Below are 22,425 nucleotides of genomic sequence, written 5' to 3' on the forward strand. Positions count from 1 at the left end.
TAGTTTCTCTTGGCACGTCTTGTGTTGGCAAATTTTTTTATTAATATATATATATATATGAGACAGGATCCGTTGACACCAGGTGTCAACGAATTCGTTGACACCAAATCCCGACCGTCCAGATCTCTTAATCATGCGGTTCACAATGTTTAATTCTAAAAAGGAAACTTATGTATTAAAAAATTTCACGTGACATTTTTTCACTGTCTTTTCTCCTCGTTGTCATGAGGTTTTGATAGAAAATATAGCAAGTCCCCGTTGCCGCCGAGGAGAAAGTTCTGCACCTTCGTCACTGTGAGTTTTCTATAACACAATTCTTTTTCCCTTAAGATTTTATTGACAATGACAAAGCATCCTTTTCCCCTAAGATCAATTGAGTACACCGTCAAAAACAATTGGCACCGCCATATGCTTGTCTTTCACGTGTTAATAGGGATTGGCACCACCATGTTCTTTTATTTGTCTTTACATTTTCACTAATACCATGTTTCTCCCATAATTAAATACTTTCATTGTTCATTGAGGCAATTATATCCACGCCATATTATTTTCTGTTTTTTTTTTGTTGCTAATGTCATGTTTCTCTCATGATCATGATCATGAATACTCATTATTCATGGCTTCTTTTATTTTTTTTATATCCTATAGGTACATGGATAATGAGTGTGTGGAAAATTCCACTGTGGAGTGTTTAGAAGACCATGAGATAGTTGATGATGTGTCTAATGATTTAGAACCAAATTCAGAAAATTCCAAGTCGCCTGAAGCTAATATTTGTCCTATTGTTGATATGGAATTTGCCTCCATTGCGGATGTAAAAGAATTCTACACATCATTTGCCAAGAAAGAAGGTTTTGGAGTTCGTGTTCGATCTACTAAGCAAAATTTTTGCATGTTTGTATGCGCTAATGAAGGTACACATATAGTGAAGGGTGAAAATGAAGAAGGGAAGAGAAAGCGTTCAACCTCAAGAACTGATTGTAAAGCATCACTTACTGTTTCAAAAGCAGGGAAGAGAAGTAAATGGGTTATAAAAAGCATAAACAATGTTCACAATCATGGAATGGTTAGTCCTAAGAGTGTGGCCTATCTGCGGTCTCATAAGAAAATGACTGCAGCAACTAAAAGCCTCGTTGAGAAGTTTGATGAAGAAGGAGTACCTACAGGGAAAGTTGCTACAATGTTTCAGGGTGAAGATAATGCTTTTTCTAGTCGGGATTGCTGGAATCATCTTAGAAATCTCAGAAGAAGAAATCTTGATGTTGGAGATGCTCAAGCTGTCTTTAAATTTTGCAAGAAAAAACAAGTTGAGAATCCCAATTTTTTTTATGCAATACAATGTGATGATGAAGATAGAATGATAAATTTCTTCTGGGTGGATGGAAGAGCAAGATTGGCATATCAATTTTTTGGTGATGTTATTACATTTGATACAACATATAAAACCAACAAGTATGATATGCCATTTGCACCCTTCACCGGATTGAATCATCATTTTCAATCTATCTTATTTGGATGTGCTTTGTTGCAAGATGAGACTCAGAGGTCGTTTGAGTGGTTGTTTAGAACATGGCTAGATGCAATGGGTGGTAAATATCCAGTGTCAATAATAACAGATCAAGACTTGGCAATGAAGGCTGCCATAGCCAATGTTTTCCCACATACTCGTCACCGGTTATGTTTATGGCACATAAAAAAAAAATTTGCTGAGAAGCTTTCCCACATATACCACAAAAATTCAACTTTCAAGCGTAAATTGAAATCTTGTATTCGTGATTCGCCATCTATAAAATACTTTGAAGAAGAATGGGAACGTATAATGATTGATTATAATTTGAAGGAGAATGAATGGCTTAAAGGGTTGTACGATATAAGAAAATCTTGGATTCCTGTTTTCAACAGAAGCACTTTTTTTGCCGGCATGAACACTACACAAAGGAGTGAGAGTATTAATGCCTTTTTTGATTCTTTTGTTAATTCTTCAACAACACTACAAGGTTTTGTAGTTAAATTTGACAAGGCAATGGATAGTCGCTATGAAAAACAAAGAAGAGAGGATTTTGAATCAAGGCATCGATTGCGACTCGTAGTTGTTAAGTCAAAAATTGAGGAGCATGCAGCATCAATATATACAAGAAACATTTTTGGGAAGTTTCACGATGAGTTTATAAAGATTATTCAATTTAGGAGGGAAAAACTTGAAAAAGAAGGGTCTCAGAATAGATATAAGGTATCTAATGATTATGATTCGAAAGACACATTCATAGTTTGTGTGGATCTGGAGACAAAGGTTGCTACTTGTGAATGCCAGCTTTTTCAATTTATGGGATTGCTATGTAGGCATATCTTGGTGATTTTTCATTCAAAAAATGTTGTAGAAATTCCAGCATGTATATTTTAAAGCGTTGGACAAAGGATGCTAACAAAGGTGCTGTGTTTATTGAAGATGGACCAGAGTCTTCCTCTACAGGAAACTCATCAACTTTGCGAAGTTTACATGTACACAAACAAGCAAGTTTGTTACCTGATCTTGCAGCAAAATCTGAGAAAATATATAAGCTGATATCATCTGATTTGGAGGAAACATACAAAAAAGCTTTGATAATGGAAGCTGAATTAGACAATGAGAGCGACATAATTCCTCCAGATGCAAGTTGTCAAAATCTGATACATGAGCAACCAAGTGAGTCTTCAGAACCAATTATCAGAGATCCACTCCCATCACAAACTAAAGGAAGAAAAAAAGATTCAATCAAAGAGACTCAAAATGGAAGGATCAAAAGCAGTCTAGAGTTATCGGTAAACCGAACAACAGTCAAAAGAAGATGCCAAGTTTGTGGTCTACACGGTCACAATAAGCGAAGTTGTAAGGAAAAAGATAAAAGGTATGATTTTGACATTATGTTCATGTTCATGATTTATATCACAACTGTATTTTTGCTGAAATGTTGTACATATGGTTGATTGAGTGTAGATCATGATGCATTGAAGATTTTTCTGCAAAAGATAAGCAAAGGAGGATATTTGATTACATTGGACCCTCATTCAACTCTGGTGCTTAATTTGTGTGCAGAAAAGAAGGATATCAAACACAACATCTATTTTATTACCTTTTGTATTTTTTTCTTTTGAACAATTGTATTGCCTTGTTTACTTTTATTTTGGAGACAATGTTTATGTTGCTTAAATATTGATACAACAACTGCCCATTCAGCCAACATTTTTGATGCAGCAGCTCATTCAGCCAATATTGGTACTGAATTTTGGCGATAATACTAAATTTGATTTTGGCGATCAAATTCTTTACTATAATATGAGCATAGCTATATGATTGAGACACATTAAGTCCCACATTTTCCTTCAACCATATAAATCAATCATCATCATCTTATCATGTGACAAACCAATTAAACTACTTTACTATTCCCTCCCTCAAATTCTGCTACAGAGATTAAAAACAATGAAACTTCAATTTGAAGTAAAGAGTCCCACGTTGTTGTAGTATGATCAGTTTCCACCAATAAAGAAAAAAGAAAAAAATTCAGATTCAGACACCTATCTATCTGAGAATTCATCTGCTAAATTACAATGTTCCATGATTTTAGTCAGCAATATAATACACTCTGCCAGCAACCACCGAGTACATACATCAACAACTTCAATTGGACTTAAATTTGAACATCATTTATAAGAAAACAAGCAGTATTTGCTGCAGGTTTATTTAATTTCAATCTCAAAATTTAGAGTCTCTTTATATGGTAGACAATGTAATAAAAAGCATATAGATTAGGAATCATTATACAACAGATCAAAACCTACTTACTACCATCTCCAATGGTTTTATTATCTACTACAATTTTAACTTTCCTATACTCAACATCTAAAAGTTGCATAGAACATCCTTCTGGAACCACTGCACAACGTTTATTGGCAAATATTGTCCACAAATAAAGTAGAGTAAATGCTGTCAATGCTCCACAAACAGTATCAAATATCATTGCAGCAAGAACTCTTAAGACACAATCATTCTTCTTTGCCCTTTCCTTTGGTTTAACAACCATTGGAGTCTTACTGTTTTTAACATAAACATTAGGATCAAGTGGCTCTGAATGCATTGAATGTGGTGGAAAATGCCTCATAACAAAGCTCCATGAATACAAAAAAGCATTGTTCCCCTTCACATGATTTTAAGTAACCAATATGGCCTTAAAAGAAAGTTTATCTCAAAGGTAATGACAGAGTGTTAGTAATACTCTAATTGCACTTGTTCTTTTGGGCATAAATGATTCCTTTACAAATCCAAAATAACCGGATTGAAATTGAGTTTTTCAAGTGGGTCGATGACGATGGCAGTGCGATGATCGATGACGATTGCGGCGCCGCGATGACGGTTGTTCGTTGTTGAGAAACGAAGACGGTGGTGCAAAACGATCTATCAAAACGATGTACAGTGTCTTGATGTACAATTACGGTTGATGGGTGTGGGAGTCATTACGGTGGTGAAATTCCAGAAAAAAGGGGAAAGAAATTGGTACTCCCCTTTTATTTTTCATAATTTTTGTTGTTGTACGGTGGTTTTCTCGAACAAATCGATCAACCGTCGCGTTCTCTTCAAATTGATGCTCGCCGGAGACTTTTTCCGGCTGCAGCTATGTACATGATCGGTCAACGTCCTAGTTCCGATCATACTTTCCGACCATCTTCTATCAGAAGAAATCGTCGTAACGGTGGTGAATGGTGAAAGTTCTCCTTTCAATCCGGTTATTGTTCTCCGCAGCGGTGGAACAACGACAGAGGTAACAGAAGCTGGAGCTGGTGGAGAGAGTCGTGGATTTGAGCTTCAGAAAAAAGGGGAAAGAAAGTGTAACAACGGTGGTGGAATTTTAGAAGAAAAGGAGAAAAGAAAAAGCGTAAAAAGAGTGTAACAACGGTGGTGGAATTTTAGAAGAAAAGGAGACCTTTAGATTAATTAGATCTGGACGGTCGGGATTTGGTGTCAACGAATTCGTTGACACCTGGTGTCAACGGATCCTGTCTCATATATATATATAGAGAGAGACAGGATCCGTTGACACCAGGTGTCAACGAATTCGTTGACACCAAATCCCGACCGTCCAGATCTAATTAATCTAAAGGTCTCCTTTTCTTCTAAAATTCCACCACCGTTGTTACACTCTTTTTACGCTTTTTCTTTTCTCCTTTTCTTCTAAAATTCCACCACCGTTGTTACACTTTCTTTCCCCTTTTTTCTGAAGCTCAAATCCACGACTCTCTCCACCAGCTCCAGCTTCTGTTACCTCTGTCGTTGTTCCACCGCTGCGGAGAACAATAACCGGATTGAAAGGAGAACTTTCACCATTCACCACCGTTACGACGATTTCTTCTGATAGAAGATGGTCGGAAAGTATGATCGGAACTAGGACGTTGACCGATCATGTACATAGCTGCAGCCGGAAAAAGTCTCCGGCGAGCATCAATTTGAAGAGAACGCGACGGTTGATCGATTTGTTCGAGAAAACCACCGTACAACAACAAAAATTATGAAAAATAAAAGGGGAGTACCAATTTCTTTCCCCTTTTTTCTGGAATTTCACCACCGTAATGACTCCCACACCCATCAACCGTAATTGTACATCAAGACACTGTACATCGTTTTGATAGATCGTTTTGCACCACCGTCTTCGTTTCTCAACAACGAACAACCGTCATCGCGGCGCCGCAATCGTCATCGATCATCGCACTGCCATCGTCATCGACCCACTTGAAAAACTCAATTTCAATCCGGTTATTTTGGATTTGTAAAGGAATCATTTATGCCCAAAAGAACAAGTGCAATTAGAGTATTACTAACACTCTGTCATTACCTTTGAGATAAACTTTCTTTTAAGGCCATATTGGTTACTTAAAATCATGTGAAGGGGAACAATGCTTTTTTGTATTCATGGAGCTTTGTTATGAGGCATTTTCCACCACATTCAATGCATTCAGAGCCACTTGATCCTAATGTTTATGTTAAAAACAGTAAGACTCCAATGGTTGTTAAACCAAAGGAAAGGGCAAAGAAGAATGATTGTGTCTTAAGAGTTCTTGCTGCAATGATATTTGATACTGTTTGTGGAGCATTGACAGCATTTACTCTACTTTATTTGTGGACAATATTTGCCAATAAACGTTGTGCAGTGGTTCCAGAAGGATGTTCTATGCAACTTTTAGATGTTGAGTATAGGAAAGTTAAAATTGTAGTAGATAATAAAACCATTGGAGATGGTAGTAAGTAGGTTTTGATCTGTTGTATAATGATTCCTAATCTATATGCTTTTTATTACATTGTCTACCATATAAAGAGACTCTAAATTTTGAGATTGAAATTAAATAAACCTGCAGCAAATACTGCTTGTTTTCTTATAAATGATGTTCAAATTTAAGTCCAATTGAAGTTGTTGATGTATGTACTCGGTGGTTGCTGGCAGAGTGTATTATATTGCTGACTAAAATCATGGAACATTGTAATTTAGCAGATGAATTCTCAGATAGATAGGTGTCTGAATCTGAATTTTTTTCTTTTTTCTTTATTGGTGGAAACTGATCATACTACAACAACGTGGGACTCTTTACTTCAAATTGAAGTTTCATTGTTTTTAATCTCTGTAGCAGAATTTGAGGGAGGGAATAGTAAAGTAGTTTAATTGGTTTGTCACATGATAAGATGATGATGATTGATTTATATGGTTGAAGGAAAATGTGGGACTTAATGTGTCTCAATCATATAGCTATGCTCATATTATAGTAAAGAATTTGATCGCCAAAATCAAATTTAGTATTATCGCCAAAATTCAGTACCAATATTGGCTGAATGAGCTGCTGCATCAAAAATGTTGGCTGAATGGGCAGTTGTTGTATCAATATTTAAGCAACATAAACATTGTCTCCAAAATAAAAGTAAACAAGGCAATACAATTGTTCAAAAGAAAAAAATACAAAAGGTAATAAAATAGATGTTGTGTTTGATATCCTTCTTTTCTGCACACAAATTAAGCACCAGAGTTGAATGAGGGTCCAATGTAATCAAATATCCTCCTTTGCTTATCTTTTGCAGAAAAATCTTCAATGCATCATGATCTACACTCAATCAACCATATGTACAACATTTCAGCAAAAATACAGTTGTGATATAAATCATGAACATGAACATAATGTCAAAATCATACCTTTTATCTTTTTCCTTACAACTTCGCTTATTGTGACCGTGTAGACCACAAACTTGGCATCTTCTTTTGACTGTTGTTCGGTTTACCGATAACTCTAGACTGCTTTTGATCCTTCCATTTTGAGTCTCTTTGATTGAATCTTTTTTTCTTCCTTTAGTTTGTGATGGGAGTGGATCTCTGATAATTGGTTCTGAAGACTCACTTGGTTGCTCATGTATCAGATTTTGACAACTTGCATCTGGAGGAATTATGTCGCTCTCATTGTCTAATTCAGCTTCCATTATCAAAGCTTTTTTGTATGTTTCCTCCAAATCAGATGATATCAGCTTATATATTTTCTCAGATTTTGCTGCAAGATCAGGTAACAAACTTGCTTGTTTGTGTACATGTAAACTTCGCAAAGTTGATGAGTTTCCTGTAGAGGAAGACTCTGGTCCATCTTCAATAAACACAGCACCTTTGTTAGCATCCTTTGTCCAACGCTTTAAAATATACATGCTGGAATTTCTACAACATTTTTTGAATGAAAAATCACCAAGATATGCCTACATAGCAATCCCATAAATTGAAAAAGCTGGCATTCACAAGTAGCAACCTTTGTCTCCAGATCCACACAAACTATGAATGTGTCTTTCGAATCATAATCATTAGATACCTTATATCTATTCTGAGACCCTTCTTTTTCAAGTTTTTCCCTCCTAAATTGAATAATCTTTATAAACTCATCGTGAAACTTCCCAAAAATGTTTCTTGTATATATTGATGCTGCATGCTCCTCAATTTTTGACTTAACAACTACGAGTCGCAATCGATGCCTTGATTCAAAATCCTCTCTTCTTTGTTTTTCATAGCGACTATCCATTGCCTTGTCAAATTTAACTACAAAACCTTGTAGTGTTGTTGAAGAATTAACAAAAGAATCAAAAAAGGCATTAATACTCTCACTCCTTTGTGTAGTGTTCATGCCGGCAAAAAAAGTGCTTCTGTTGAAAACAGGAATCCAAGATTTTCTTATATCGTACAACCCTTTAAGCCATTCATTCTCCTTCAAATTATAATCAATCATTATACGTTCCCATTCTTCTTCAAAGTATTTTATAGATGGCGAATCACGAATACAAGATTTCAATTTACGCTTGAAAGTTGAATTTTTGTGGTATATGTGGGAAAGCTTCTCAGCAAATTTTTTTTTTATGTGCCATAAACATAACCGGTGACGAGTATGTGGGAAAACATTGGCTATGGCAGCCTTCATTGCCAAGTCTTGATCTGTTATTATTGACACTGGATATTTACCACCCATTGCATCTAGCCATGTTCTAAACAACCACTCAAACGACCTCTGAGTCTCATCTTGCAACAAAGCACATCCAAATAAGATAGATTGAAAATGATGATTCAATCCGGTGAAGGGTGCAAATGGCATATCATACTTGTTGGTTTTATATGTTGTATCAAATGTAATAACATCACCAAAAAATTGATATGCCAATCTTGCTCTTCCATCCACCCAGAAGAAATTTATCATTCTATCTTCATCATCACATTGTATTGCATAAAAAAAATTGGGATTCTCAACTTGTTTTTTCTTGCAAAATTTAAAGACAGCTTGAGCATCTCCAACATCAAGATTTCTTCTTCTGAGATTTCTAAGATGATTCCAGCAATCCCGACTAGAAAAAGCATTATCTTCACCCTGAAACATTGTAGCAACTTTCCCTGTAGGTACTCCTTCTTCATCAAACTTCTCAACGAGGCTTTTAGTTGCTGCAGTCATTTTCTTATGAGACCGCAGATAGGCCACACTCTTAGGACTAACCATTCCATGATTGTGAACATTGTTTATGCTTTTTATAACCCATTTACTTCTCTTCCCTGCTTTTGAAACAGTAAGTGATGCTTTACAATCAGTTCTTGAGGTTGAACGCTTTCTCTTCCCTTCTTCATTTTCACCCTTCACTATATGTGTACCTTCATTAGCGCATACAAACATGCAAAAATTTTGCTTAGTAGATCGAACACGAACTCCAAAACCTTCTTTCTTGGCAAATGATGTGTAGAATTCTTTTACATCCGCAATGGAGGCAAATTCCATATCAACAATAGGACAAATATTAGCTTCAGGCGACTTGGAATTTTCTGAATTTGGTTCTAAATCATTAGACACATCATCAACTATCTCATGGTCTTCTAAACACTCCACAGTGGAATTTTCCACACACTCATTATCCATGTACCTATAGGATATAAAAAAAATAAAAGAAGCCATGAATAATGAGTATTCATGATCATGATCATGAGAGAAACATGACATTAGCAACAAAAAAAAAACAGAAAATAATATGGCGTGGATATAATTGCCTCAATGAACAATGAAAGTATTTAATTATGGGAGAAACATGGTATTAGTGAAAATGTAAAGACAAATAAAAGAACATGGTGGTGCCAATCCCTATTAACACGTGAAAGACAAGCATATGGCGGTGCCAATTGTTTTTGACGGTGTACTCAATTGATCTTAGGGGAAAAGGATGCTTTGTCATTGTCAATAAAATCTTAAGGGAAAAAGAATTGTGTTATAGAAAACTCACAGTGACGAAGGTGCAGAACTTTCTCCTCGGCGGCAACGGGGACTTGCTATATTTTCTATCAAAACCTCATGACAACGAGGAGAAAAGACAGTGAAAAAATGTCACGTGAAATTTTTTAATACATAAGTTTCCTTTTTAGAATTAAACATTGTGAACCGCATGATTAAGAGATCTGGACGGTCGGGATTTGGTGTCAACGAATTCGTTGACACCTGGTGTCAACGGATCCTGTCTCTATATATATATATATTATTTTGGCTTGTTCAAAAAAAAAAAGAATAATATGAAATATCATCAAATTAACATACAACTACAAGAAGAAAAAAAATCTTTTATGTATTGTTGCTGAATAAACGAAATTGAATGAAAAATTATGAAATCAAATGCAATAAAGAAATAAAACCTTCCTATAGTAAAAAAAGAAAAAGAAGATCTGGTCATTGAATGTCAACAGTAATATTTTGACATATATGGAAGCTAATAATAACATTAAATTGATAATACGGTACTTTATTTAAGTTACCGATATCATCAATTTTGATACTCAATGTGCCACCTTATGGAACTCCAATGATAAAAAAAAAAAAAAAAATACCGTATCATTAATTTATGAAATTCTCTTAGATACCCTTAATTGATACTCTTTTTTTTGATACATCAGAAAATAAAAAGCAAAAAACATTTTCCTTTTTTTGTTTTTTTTTTGTAGAACCCAATCAATATTTTCTCTAAAAAAACAAAAGACATATATCTATAAATAATTATAAAAAGAGAAAAAAAAAAAAAAAAAATCGCAAACAAGCATGGGCCCACCGTGAAAAAACTGATGTGAGAGCCCACAAAATCTAACGCCTTAAAAACCCTATCTCTGTCTGGGTAAGCAAAGGTTACAATTTAGAAAGAAAGAAAGAACTGTTTTTTTTCCTAATAAATCAATTTTGTTTTTGTCTCTTACTCTTCTCTTACCTCAGTCATTGATTTCTTTTTCACCATCCAAAACCAAACCCTCGTTTCAGTTTCACTCCAATTCTCTGTAATGTGAGCTCAACCACCAACAAATACATTCCTCGGTAACTGCGTTACTCTTCACTTCTTCCTTTTCTATTATCATGAAACAACAATGTTGTCTTGTATTTCTTGCTCAATTAAACTATTGCAATTGTTTATTTAAAATAAAAATACATAGTTTTTTAATTTAAAATACTTAAAAAAATAGCATGTGTTTTGTCCCCCCGGTTAACTCAGTTTGTAGGATATCATATTTATATGCAGGGGATGGGGTTCGAACCTCGGACATTCCAATTATTTACTTTTTAAAATGTGGAATTCTAGTCACTAGACTACCTAACAAAAAAAATAGTAGGTGTTTTTTGTCAATCACATTATTATTATTATTATTTGAAAAAAAAATATTACAGAAGGGGAGCATACTTGATTTAAGTATTGTTTGGATCAAATTATTTGAGCTTATGAAAACAGCTTATAACATGTATCCACTGCTATCTAGGATAATTTATGACAATGTCTTGTAGCTTATATGAAAATAGTTTCTTTCTATTTCATTTTTTGTATATAGAAATATGGTATGTTTGGATTGACTTATGTGAGCTTATTTAATGGTATATATGAGCACTTTGTCTGTCAGACGGTTTGGAGAACTTGTTAAAATAGTTTATGACATGTTCATAAGTTATTTTCAGCTTATTTTCATAATGTTTCAAGATAGCTTGTGAAAGCAATGTATAATAACTTGAACACAAACAACTTACCTTTATTTTATAGGACTGTATATGAATTCTGTCAATGGCAACGAGTGCTTTAAATTTGTAGATAAATATTTTCCTTAAGATATCAATTGTAACCCGAAAATTGATTGTTTCTCTGTTTTTTACTAACGTTTACAGTGAGTTTTACAGTGAGTTTTTCTTTCCCCTTTCAAAGGAGGATATTGTTCCCATTCAAGAAAAATGAAGCATGCTTTAATCAAACTTAACCTTGATGATTCTCATATTAGTGAGAATTCAAAAAGTTGTCATCCTGACGATAAAATAACAAGGTTAGAAAGGCGATGGAGGAGACGGGAGGCCAGAAATGATAGTTTGAAGAACAACCATGTTGCTAGTGCTACAAGGACAACTACAAATATTTGTGGAAATACATCTGTTTCAATCGATAAAAAGGATCATATGATAGATGACGCGATAGATGATGAAATAGATGAAGATTGGGCAAAATATTTGGCTACATATACTGGTGATGACGATGATGAAGTGGATTCAGACTACGAAGCCTATTTGGCTACATATAATGATGATATTGAAGCTGATAGTGCTAGTAATCAAAGTGGTGACAATGAAGTGGATCCGGATTATGGAGCCTATCTGGCTAATAGTAACCTTGATATTGGAGCTGATCGTGCTAGTAATCAGAGTTGTGACAGTGATGAAGTGGATCCAGATTACGGAACCTATCTAGCTACATATAATCCTGATGTCGAAGCCGATAGTGCTACTAGTAATCAGAGTGGTGATAGCGATGAAGTGGATCCAGATTACGCATCCTATCTGGCTACACTTAATCCTGATTTTGAAATTGATTGTGCTAGTAATCATAATGATGGTTCAAACATTGACGCCGACTTTGGCAATGACAATGTCAATGAGGAAATAGAAGAAGATGAAGATGATCAGTTACTACGAAAAAGGTCAAGTGTTAGGCGAACCTCACTAGTTTCTGATCAGGCGTTTGATACTCCTAAAGTGGAGGATAATGTTGATGATGAGGAGGAGTATTTTCGTGTTAAGAATCCCACAAACACGCCCAATGTGGAGGATAGGAGTAATTCCTATGATTCTGATCTAATTGTTATGGATTCTATTCCAGTTTGTGAAAACACTCCGTTCATTTCTTCAAAAGCATATGATTTATCTGTAAGTATCTTCAACTTTATACAGTGTAGCTTGTTCAAAAAAAAATTTATACAGTGTATCTGTATTAGTCATAATTAGCAACGAGTTAATTTTTATCGTTTTTCCTAACGTTTTATGCTCTTTGTGTTTAGTGTTTTGGAGAAGAAATGAACCCCGACAACATGCACAACAACATGCAAATATCTGCATGTTATGATTCTCAATTTAGGAGAAGTCTTATGGAATGTCTTGACAAGCCTTATGACCAAGAAGAGTATGATCTCCTTAAGCTCGACATATCTAAGCGACGTTTGAAAGAACGCCATGTAGAAACACGGCAGGGGGTGGTTAAATCATATCTCTCTAAAGGTGTTTGCAAATCTTATCTTGATCAGTACCCTGGTAGGTTCATATTTTCTCAAGTATTCTTCCGACTTCTTAGATTTCTTCGTTCATTTATGAATAAAAATGGTAGCATAAAGTTTGATCCTAACTATGCAATCAAGATTCATTGCTCTCGATTCAATCCTCACCGCTAGCATTACAAAACTCTCATTTTCATCGTATTGTAATAATATAATTTGCTGATGAACTTGTGAGTTAATTTATTATTGAACTTAATACATAACAGTAGAGGAATCTTTGATTTCTCTTTAGTCAAGGTAGATTACCTTTTAAGCATTGGCTCATTCTGTGACTAGCTAGTACTGATTTCTAATCACCGGTCGGTATACTTGGTTTAGATTTTGCTGAAAGAGTGTCATTTCAGTCTATATTCCAATTTGTAGTTTGTTTTTCGGATTTTCAACTTCTATTCTCATTATGCTCAACTCTTTTATAATCTTCTGGCCTCTATCAAATATTTGTTTCATAATTGTGCAGATATAGCCAAAACTATTGCTGAGGTGTCCAAGGAAAAGCATAGGGTTTTGTTTCTCTTGCGTGGATTTTTTTTCTACATGAAAGTAAGCCAATAAATTTATGTTCACATAATCTCCAGTATTAGATCCTTAATGGGGTATGATCGTTCTTCTTAAACGATGAACCTCTAGGGTATATTTTTCACATAAACTTTGCATGCAGACATTTCTACGGTACTGGTGCACAAGTATGAGTCTTGCACTGTACAACACCATTTATCATCATTAGACAAAAAGGTCCACCAATCATAATAGTGTACCATACAAGACCTAGTTCACTTGTGCATATTAGAAAGAGCCTTGCATTCAATTCACTAGATTATTGTAGAGTTTTATTTGGTTCACTGTTTCATAATTCAGTTTTGATTTTTTTGTTTCTAACACGGGTGAATATGTGAGTTTCTTATACATCTTCTGCTAACTGTTGTTAATTGCTTGCGATGGAAGTTTTTTGTCTTGTTTTTTTTTACGGTTGCCTGCGATGGAAGTTGTCTTTATATACTTTTGTCTGTCCAATTTTGCAGCAAATCAACCACCCAGGACGATTTCAGCCTTGGCTTGACGAAAAATGTTTGGAGATATTGCGAAAAATGTAAAAATGGAATCTCTTGTATCTAGATAGGCAACAAATGTTGATGTGCAATTAAATTTATCACTGAACTATGACACATTATGTACTATGCAGTAGCTGAATTTCTTTCCAATTTTCTGATCCTTTTTTTGTCTCTTTTGCTGCACCATTAAGAATTAGAGGAAAATGGTTTGCACATACATACATATTTTTGCTGTTAAAAAAATAAAATTAGAGAAATTGAACCTTAAAAAAATCACTATTTCTACTGCCATATGCCAAGCTCTACGTTGGAAGGGTCCTTTTTCAAGTGGATCTCACACACAAGTTAAAAGAAAGAAAAACCCAAAATATTTCTCTAATCTTTTGAGTTTGTGTATAAACTGATCTTATCAACTTGCTTATTGATCATATGTTACTTTTTATCTAACATAGAATAAGCTTTTATTTTATTTTTTATATTTTAGTCAAATAGTCTAATGGTTAGAAATTCCACCCTTTAGTGAATAAGTGGGATATCCGATGTTCGAACTCCGACCACTACGTATATAATGTAATGTCTTTACCAACTGAGCTAAGTTCACGGGGACAAGTAAACTTTTATTTATTTGTGATTAGAGTTGCAACAAGTATATATATGGTACTACTTACTTTTGTCTCATAAAAAATGTTTCATTTGCACTTTTTCCTTGTCTCAAAATAGTCACCCCCTCCGTTCATTTTTATTTGTCGTTTTAGATTTCTGCATATATGTCAATGCACAACTTTGATCATTAATAGCATCAACAAGAACATAACCAGTAACCTCCCAGATCCTCACAACATTTTTTTTTGTATTTGAGCCTAGAAACTTGTTTAGAAGAACAGAAAACACCCATGTGGATGTGGACACAATATTTGCGGTTGTGGTGGTGTCCGCAACTTCTCTGAGATTGTAAATCAAAGTAATCTGCATCAATATGTCACAACATAGTGAGTGCAACGGCTGCATAGGACATCATTAGACTGCATCAGGCTCCAACAAACTTTGAAGTGCTCACATCAATTATATTTATGGATGACAGAGGTAGTAATATTTGATGCTAATAAAAAATATATTTTTGTTGTCCTATAAGCACAACTCACTTGGTAGTTGCAAAGACGTTGATATTCAGAGACTTGGAGTTGAACTCGGGATTCTTCACTGCTCTACACGTGCGAATTCCATGCGTCAAATTTAGTTTAACATCATAATGCAAGTTATATACTGCTAAGCACTAGTATCATGATTATGAGTTTATGCCTTGTTGATATGCAGATTTATTTTCTAAGTTCCATTCATTGATGTAACAAGTTCATTATTACAATCAAGTCTTCTCCAACTTGATGACTGAAATTTCTATGTAAACTCTTTAGGTGTCACAAACCTAATATAAAGCTTCTCTATTTGCGCCCAATATTTCTCCTTATCCTTCATTACTGTCAGCTATTACTATTACAAAAGAAATTTTGTTTTCTCCCTTGCCATTCAACTGGGAAAGAGAAAATACATTTTCTTAATTATACTCTCTTTTTATTGGCCTGTTGTAAGAGAAAATGAATCCGGAACAGGACACTGATGAGCTGCGGTTATGTAAATATTTTCCCGTTATGCCCTTTAAGGAATGTGGGAAGATTGCCCCAATGTTGGTTTGATGAGCCTCCTTCGATATTAAAATCTATTCCGTCGAGAACACCTGGACAAGAAATTTGTATCCTCTTAAAGATAACAATACTTTGATACCTTTGGATTGACAAAACTTAATGTCTGAGGTCATGTCAATGCAGCCATTGTTATGAGGGTCACAATGGTCTGCTACGTTTATTAAGATATTCATAGTTTCTTGTGGCACAAGACGTTTATTAAGATATTCATAGTTTCTTGTGGCACAAGTCTCAGCTAAGGTTTCCCTCATTAATTAGTTCACAAAATTTCCTGCATTTGAATCATTTGCTAGTTGATGCTGACTTCATGTATACTATGTAGTATGTACTAACCTTTTGGTATATATTCTGGCTGTGCCTAGACAACTAACAATAGCAGCAACTAAGTAGTAGCCTAATATTTATTTATGAAGGAAATTCACTTTAGATTAATGTACTAAGTGGAAGCTTTGCGTTGAAAAGGGTCATCACATATTCTTCTTTGTTCATATAATTTATGAAGGAAATTTAGTTTACTTGAATGTACTGTGAAGAAGATTTCCTTCTTGAACTTGGCTGGGTTTTGATGATAACAAACTCACATCATAAAAGAAGAAAGCTTATGGAGGCTCAACATGAGGAAACAACATCAAGACCAAAGTATTAGACTTAGTATTTAAATTATTTGTAAGTATGGTCCTTATCTTTGATTTATTACTTTTAATAAATATATAACTTAGAATGCTCAGAAATTATTTTAAAATTAATTACACATAAATTTCTAAGTTGAATATAAAAGTCCTATGAAGCAAGCTTTTAAAATTATAAAAAGCTGATTTTGAAAAATAGGTGCCAGGACCTTTTAAATCTGTTCGGTCGTTAACCGTTTTAAAATGATCTGTTGCTGTTGGTAATTCAAAGCAGTGCAACGTTTGAATTTTGAAACCAGTTCCTTTTACATCGCCTGTTCGTAACAACAGTCTTAATATGTCCTGGACAGAATGCGTATTTTATGAACCATTGCGTTTTTTAAACATAACTTTTTATTATAAGTTTTTTCTAAAAGTTGTCTTGCTTCATGGATATTTTCTAAAGCCTCTATAAATATATTTGTGGTCATTACAATCAAGAACAACTTTAATATTCACTATATTTTTAAGTTATTAATATCACTTTTTCTCATAAACTTTCATACACATATCTTGTGAAACCTTGATTATATTTTCATATCCAAAAAGGTTTCTGAGCACTAAGATATATACATTATTAAAGTGATATTGATTTGATAACAACCATACATAGTTTTCTTCATTGTAACTTTGTATTGTTGCTTGTTTTCCAAGGTTGTGGAAACAAGTGTTGTTTAAGATAGTGGGGTGCTATCTTGTGTTGTATGAGAATTTCACCATAGGGTTTGATGAAGATTCTTGTGGTTAAAGATAGTGGGGTGCTATCTTGTGTATGTTAGAAAGATTGTTAGGGGGTCTTGGGGTAAGATTGCTTGTAACAAAGATTCTAACATAGTAAATTCCTTCGCGGGTGTGAAGGGAGTGGACGTACCGATAGGGGAACCACTATAATTCTCCTGTGTCGCTTTTCTCTTTCCCTTTTCTCTTTTATTTTTCAGCATATTGTTATTATCTTCATCATAACTTTCAAGAAAAATAAAAGGAATCCAAAACATCTCTAAAATAACCAAAAAGTCTTAAAACCTAATTCATCCACCCTATTAGGTTGCACTCTTAAACTGACAATTGGCATCAGAGCGGGTTATAGGTAACCTGTTCCTAAAAGATCCAGAATGGCTTCCGCAAATTCACAACCAGTTTTTAGAGATGGTGGTAGCAGTAACAAGCCCCCATTGTTCAGTGGTGAATATTTTGATTTTTGGAAAATTCGTATGAAGGCACATTTAGAAGCACAAGGAGATGGTATATGGAAAGCCGTTGCTGAAGGACCATTTGTTCCTATGAGTGTTGTAAATGGTGTAGGCACACCCAAAATCCAAAGTTCATGGGATGAGGATGATAAGAAAAAAGCACTCAACGACAAAAAGGCAATCAATATACTTCAAAGTGCACTTAGCATGGATGAATTTTTCCGTATTTCAACATGTGAAACAGCAAAGGAAATATGGGATACATTGGTGGAAACTCATGAAGGAACCGTTGAAGTTAAAAGATCTAGATTGAACACCTTGAGTCAAGAATACGAATTATTCACAATGCAGCCTGGAGAATCAATCCTCAACTTGCAAAAAAGATTCGTGCATTTGACAAATCATTTAAAAGCACTTGGTAAGACTCTTACTAACGATGAACTTAATCTTAAAGTGCTTAGATCTTTAACCAGGGAATGGCAACCAAAAGTGACGGCAATATCCGAGAAGAAAAGTCTATCCACAATGACTTCCGCAACGCTGTTCGGAAAACTTCAAGAATATGAGACAGAACTTAGAAGACTTGAAAAGCATGAGAATCAAGAAAAAAAATATAAAGGGATTGCATTAAAGGTTGATTCCATGGAAGATGGAAAAGATAATCTGGAGGAAGACAAGGACTTCATGCATCTTGTAAAACGGGTAGGTAAATTTCTTATTAATAATGATAATTCTAACTTTGTGAAAAAAAAGAAATTTTTTGACAAGAATGAAGCATCTACATCCACACAAAATATCATTTGTTATGAATGTGGGCAACAAGGACACATAAAGACGGATTGTCCAAATCTTGCAAAGAAAAGTACTTTCAAAAGAAGAAAGGAGTCAAAGCCCAAAAGAGCCTATATTGCATGGGATGATAATGACATAAGTTCATCATCTGAATCAGAGAGCGAAGAATATGCAAATCTTGCACTAATGGCATCACATCATTCTGATGATGAAAGTGAAGAGATTAGTAGTAAATCTTCTTCTTATAATAATGATTATCAAGGTGCTATTAATGAATTACTTAATGAATGTAAAATTCTATATAAAACGGTGTCAACACAAAAGAAACAAATTTTATCTCTTGAAGAAAAGATTGACACCATGGAAAAGAATTTTGAAAATGAAAAACAAAGTTATATTGAAAGAGAAAAACAGAATTTTACATGCAAAGAGTGTGATTCACTTTCCTTCCAAATTGTCCAATTGAAAAGAGTTCTTGAAAGATATGAAAAAGGACAAGTTGGATTGGACAATATCCTTAGTCAACAAAGATTTTCTAATGATAAAAGTGGACTTGGTTATTCTAATTTTGACAAACCAAGTACAAGTAAAACTATCTTTGTTAAGGTAATTGATCAATCCACCAAAGAGAAAGTGAATAAAGCACCAAAAGTTCATCATTATCCTAAGAAAAGATTTTCTAAAAAGAAATCCTATATTCCTAGATATAGAAGTAATTTTGTTCCTACTTGTTTTTATTGTGGTATAAATGGCCATACACCTAATGTTTGCTATGTAAGGAACATTGGTGTTCCTAATGGGGAGTATATATGGATAAAGAAAGGAACTAATCCAAGAGGACCCAAAGAAAAATGGGTACCTAGAAAATATTATTAATTGTTTTGTAGGTACTTGAAGATCATATGCTAAAATTGTCATACTAAGATTGGTTTCTTCAAGATACAAGATCATATGGTATGATAGCGTTAAAGCTTCATTGATTAATAAAAAAATGATTTGAGAAAGATTGACACTTTGATATCAACATTGACATCAAATCATTGTGAATAATCTTTTTCTTCATATATATTGTATATAATTTCCCTTATATTATTATTCTTTAAATTCTACTCTTTCTTCTTTTTGATGATGTCAGAAGGGGGAGAAGGAGTATATACTTGTATGCTTGTGTTTTGTGGTTAAAATTTTTCAGGATATTCATTTGCAAAACAAAGGGGGAGACATACAAGATAGGGGGAGATTCATTGAGCAACAATGTCAAAAAGATATGGTTTGTCATCATCAAAAAGGGGGAGATTGTGAAGAAGATTTCCTTCTTGAACTTGGCTGGGTTTTGATGATAACAAACTCACATCATAAAAGAAGAAAGCTTATGGAGGCTCAACATGAGGAAACAACATCAAGACCAAAGTATTAGACTTAGTATTTAAATTATTTGTAAGTATGGTCCTTATCTTTGATTTATTACTTTTAATAAATATATAACTTAGAATGCTCAGAAATTATTTTAAAATTAATTACACATAAATTTCTAAGTTGAATATAAAAGTCCTATGAAGCAAGCTTTTAAAATTATAAAAAGCTGATTTTGAAAAATAGGTGTCAGGACCTTTTAAATCTGTTCGGTCGTTAACCGTTTTAAAATGATCTGTTGCTGTTGGTAATTCAAAGCAGTGCAACGTTTGAATTTTGAAACCAGTTCCTTTTACATCGCCTGTTCGTAACAACAGTCTTAATATGTCCTGGACAGAATGCATATTTTATGAACCATTGCGTTTTTTAAACATAACTTTTTATTATAAGTTTTTTCTAAAAGTTGTCTTGCTTCATGGATATTTTCTAAAGCCTCTATAAATATATTTGTGGTCATTACAATCAAGAACAACTTTCATATTCACTATATTTTTAAGTTATTAATATCACTTTTTCTCATAAACTTTCATACACATATCTTGTGAAACCTTGATTATATTTTCATATCCAAAAAGGTTTCTGAGCACTAAGATATATACATTATTAAAGTGATATTGATTTGATAACAGCCATACATAGTTTTCTTCATTGTAACTTTGTATTGTTGCTTGTTTTCCAAGGTTGTGGAAACAAGTGTTGTTTAAGATAGTGGGGTGCTATCTTGTGTTGTATGAGAATTTCACCATAGGGTTTGGTGAAGATTCTTGTGGTTAAAGGTAGTGGGGTGCTATCTTGTGTATGTTAGAAAGATTGTTAGGGGGTCTTGGGGTAAGATTGCTTGTAACAAAGATTCTAACATAGTAAATTCCTTCGCGGGTGTGAAGGGAGTGGACGTACCGATAGGGGAACCACTATAATTCTCCTGTGTCGCTTTTCTCTTTCCCTTTTCTCTTTTATTTTTCAGCATATTGTTATTATCTTCATCATAACTTTCAAGAAAAATAAAAGGAATCCAAAACATCTCTAAAATAACCAAAAAGTCTTAAAACCTAATTCATCCACCCTATTAGGTTGCACTCTTAAACTTACATGTACTGTGTAGAAGCTTTGCATTCTTATCTTCATATTACATACACTTTTCTCTTTGTTCAAAGCAATGTAAGGCTTATTCTTCAACAAGTTTTTCTAGGAAAAGTTTTACTTTACAACAATGTAAGGCCTATACTTATACTTTGAGATTTTAAGTTGATGTAAGATTGAACTCAGTATTATGGTTTGTTATTTAATTCTGTTCACAGAGATAGTCTTAAGAAATTTGAATTATGTTAGTCTATAGAGTCTAAAGAAATGTAATTTTAATTATGATAATAGTCTAAAGAATTCAACATGCCAAAAAGTAAAAGACATTTATATAGGAAATTATGGGTGAGTTTGTTTAAGCTTTAAAAAAATGATTTTGTTTTGATAAATTTAAATATTTTTTTTTTAGAGATTTTTAAAGAAAATTAAAGTTACTTTCTGTTGGTTTACTATAATAAAAATCTTTGCTTTTTAAATGTGAAGCTCCTACACTTAGGTTCCTTAATTATTATTTTTTAAAAAAAAATAGATTCTAAAAAAGCTATTGGGATTAGCTTTTCATTTTAGAGTTAAAAATGAAAATTTTCACAAAATGATTTTCTAAAAAATCCATGACGAACAAGAGTTAAAAATGAAATTTTTCACAAAATGATTTTCTAAAAAATCCATGACGAACACTATTAAAATGAAAAAAATAGATTCTTTCATTAAAAAAGGGTAAAACAAACACATCCTATATTGTTTTGACACATACAAGGAGAAAGATTTACAATATCGAATTTGAGGGAAAGTTGGATTGGATCACATGGCTTCATGATTTTGAGTGTACTTAAAATAAAAACAAACAAAATAAGGGGTATAATGTGAGATTTGAGTAGGTGTTAAAGGTTTAATTTAATGTAAAAAAAAAAGAAGCAAACAAAGTTCTAATAGGCTTGAATCAGATGGGAATTGTTCTTGAATCTTGGCTTAAGAGTTGTGTTGAAATTTAAAATTATAATTGAATGAATTGGGTCAAATTTAGTTTGAGTGGTAGTATGATCATTGTGAAAAGAATATATCGAAAAAATTGAGGGGTACGGTTAACATTGTTGGTGACAAAAGGATCCAAAAGTTACAAGTAAATTATTTGGAATTTATGGCCAAGTTTAGCCCAACCAAGCCTTGAAATTGTTCAACATAAAAAATGAGAAAAAACAAAATAAATGTCAGAAGTGGGATTTGAACCCACGCCCTCTCTCGAAGACCAGAACTTGAGTCTGGCGCCTTAGACCACTCGGCCATCCTGACATCTTATTATAATTTTCAACTTAGTGTATTTTAGGCAGAACGTTGTTATTTTTTTCAATTTAAAATATATTTTAAGTACTTTGTTCAAAGAAAAAAAGAAAGTAATTTGT

General features: G+C 33.7%; 6 protein-coding genes and 1 non-coding gene across 8 annotated transcripts; 4 read left to right on the forward strand and 3 right to left on the reverse strand.

Moving 5' to 3' along the window:
- The first annotated feature begins 51 nt into the window (after positions 1-51).
- On the forward strand, positions 52-2,354 carry LOC123895864 (protein FAR1-RELATED SEQUENCE 5-like). The gene is made up of 3 exons (XM_045946338.1): positions 52-294; positions 649-2,270; positions 2,341-2,354. Exons 2-3 carry the CDS (start codon positions 653-655, stop codon positions 2,352-2,354), a joined length of 1,632 nt encoding a protein of 543 aa, XP_045802294.1. The 5' UTR covers positions 52-294; positions 649-652.
- LOC123897049 lies at positions 2,013-3,234 on the forward strand. Its single transcript, XM_045947544.1, has 2 exons — positions 2,013-2,885; positions 2,975-3,234. Exons 1-2 carry the CDS (start codon positions 2,389-2,391, stop codon positions 2,979-2,981), a joined length of 504 nt encoding a protein of 167 aa, XP_045803500.1. The 5' UTR covers positions 2,013-2,388; the 3' UTR covers positions 2,982-3,234.
- A 3,625-nt stretch (positions 3,235-6,859) lies between these two features.
- On the reverse strand, positions 6,860-8,081 carry LOC123897050. Its single transcript, XM_045947545.1, has 2 exons — positions 7,209-8,081; positions 6,860-7,119 (listed from the first exon to the last, which is right to left on the reverse strand). Exons 1-2 carry the CDS (start codon positions 7,703-7,705, stop codon positions 7,113-7,115), a joined length of 504 nt encoding a protein of 167 aa, XP_045803501.1. The 5' UTR covers positions 7,706-8,081; the 3' UTR covers positions 6,860-7,112.
- LOC123895865 (protein FAR1-RELATED SEQUENCE 5-like) lies at positions 7,740-9,965 on the reverse strand. Its single transcript, XM_045946339.1, has 3 exons — positions 9,800-9,965; positions 7,824-9,445; positions 7,740-7,753 (listed from the first exon to the last, which is right to left on the reverse strand). Exons 2-3 carry the CDS (start codon positions 9,439-9,441, stop codon positions 7,740-7,742), a joined length of 1,632 nt encoding a protein of 543 aa, XP_045802295.1. The 5' UTR covers positions 9,442-9,445; positions 9,800-9,965.
- A 716-nt stretch (positions 9,966-10,681) lies between these two features.
- LOC123897051 (protein PFC0760c-like) lies at positions 10,682-14,397 on the forward strand. 2 transcript variants are annotated; one of them, XM_045947547.1, is made up of 5 exons: positions 10,682-10,869; positions 11,704-12,729; positions 12,861-13,110; positions 13,591-13,673; positions 14,153-14,397. In XM_045947547.1, exons 2-5 carry the CDS (start codon positions 11,767-11,769, stop codon positions 14,222-14,224), a joined length of 1,368 nt encoding a protein of 455 aa, XP_045803503.1. In that variant the 5' UTR covers positions 10,682-10,869; positions 11,704-11,766; the 3' UTR covers positions 14,225-14,397. The 2 variants fall into 2 exon arrangements, with proteins under 2 accessions (XP_045803503.1, XP_045803502.1); XM_045947546.1 differs by having other exon boundaries at positions 10,688-10,869; positions 11,716-12,729.
- Positions 14,398-17,662: 3,265 nt separating this feature from the next.
- Positions 17,663-19,408, forward strand: LOC123895866. The gene has a single exon (XM_045946340.1). The coding sequence runs from the start codon at positions 17,663-17,665 to the stop codon at positions 19,406-19,408; it is 1,746 nt and encodes a 581-aa protein (XP_045802296.1).
- A 2,823-nt stretch (positions 19,409-22,231) lies between these two features.
- On the reverse strand, positions 22,232-22,315 carry TRNAL-CAA. The gene has a single exon. It is a non-coding gene; the product is annotated as a tRNA-Leu (tRNA).
- Between the last annotated feature and the right edge of the window lie 110 nt (positions 22,316-22,425).

This window comes from Trifolium pratense, linkage group LG7, assembly GCF_020283565.1.
Source record: "Trifolium pratense cultivar HEN17-A07 linkage group LG7, ARS_RC_1.1, whole genome shotgun sequence".
Classification (NCBI taxonomy): Eukaryota; Viridiplantae; Streptophyta; class Magnoliopsida; order Fabales; family Fabaceae; genus Trifolium; species Trifolium pratense.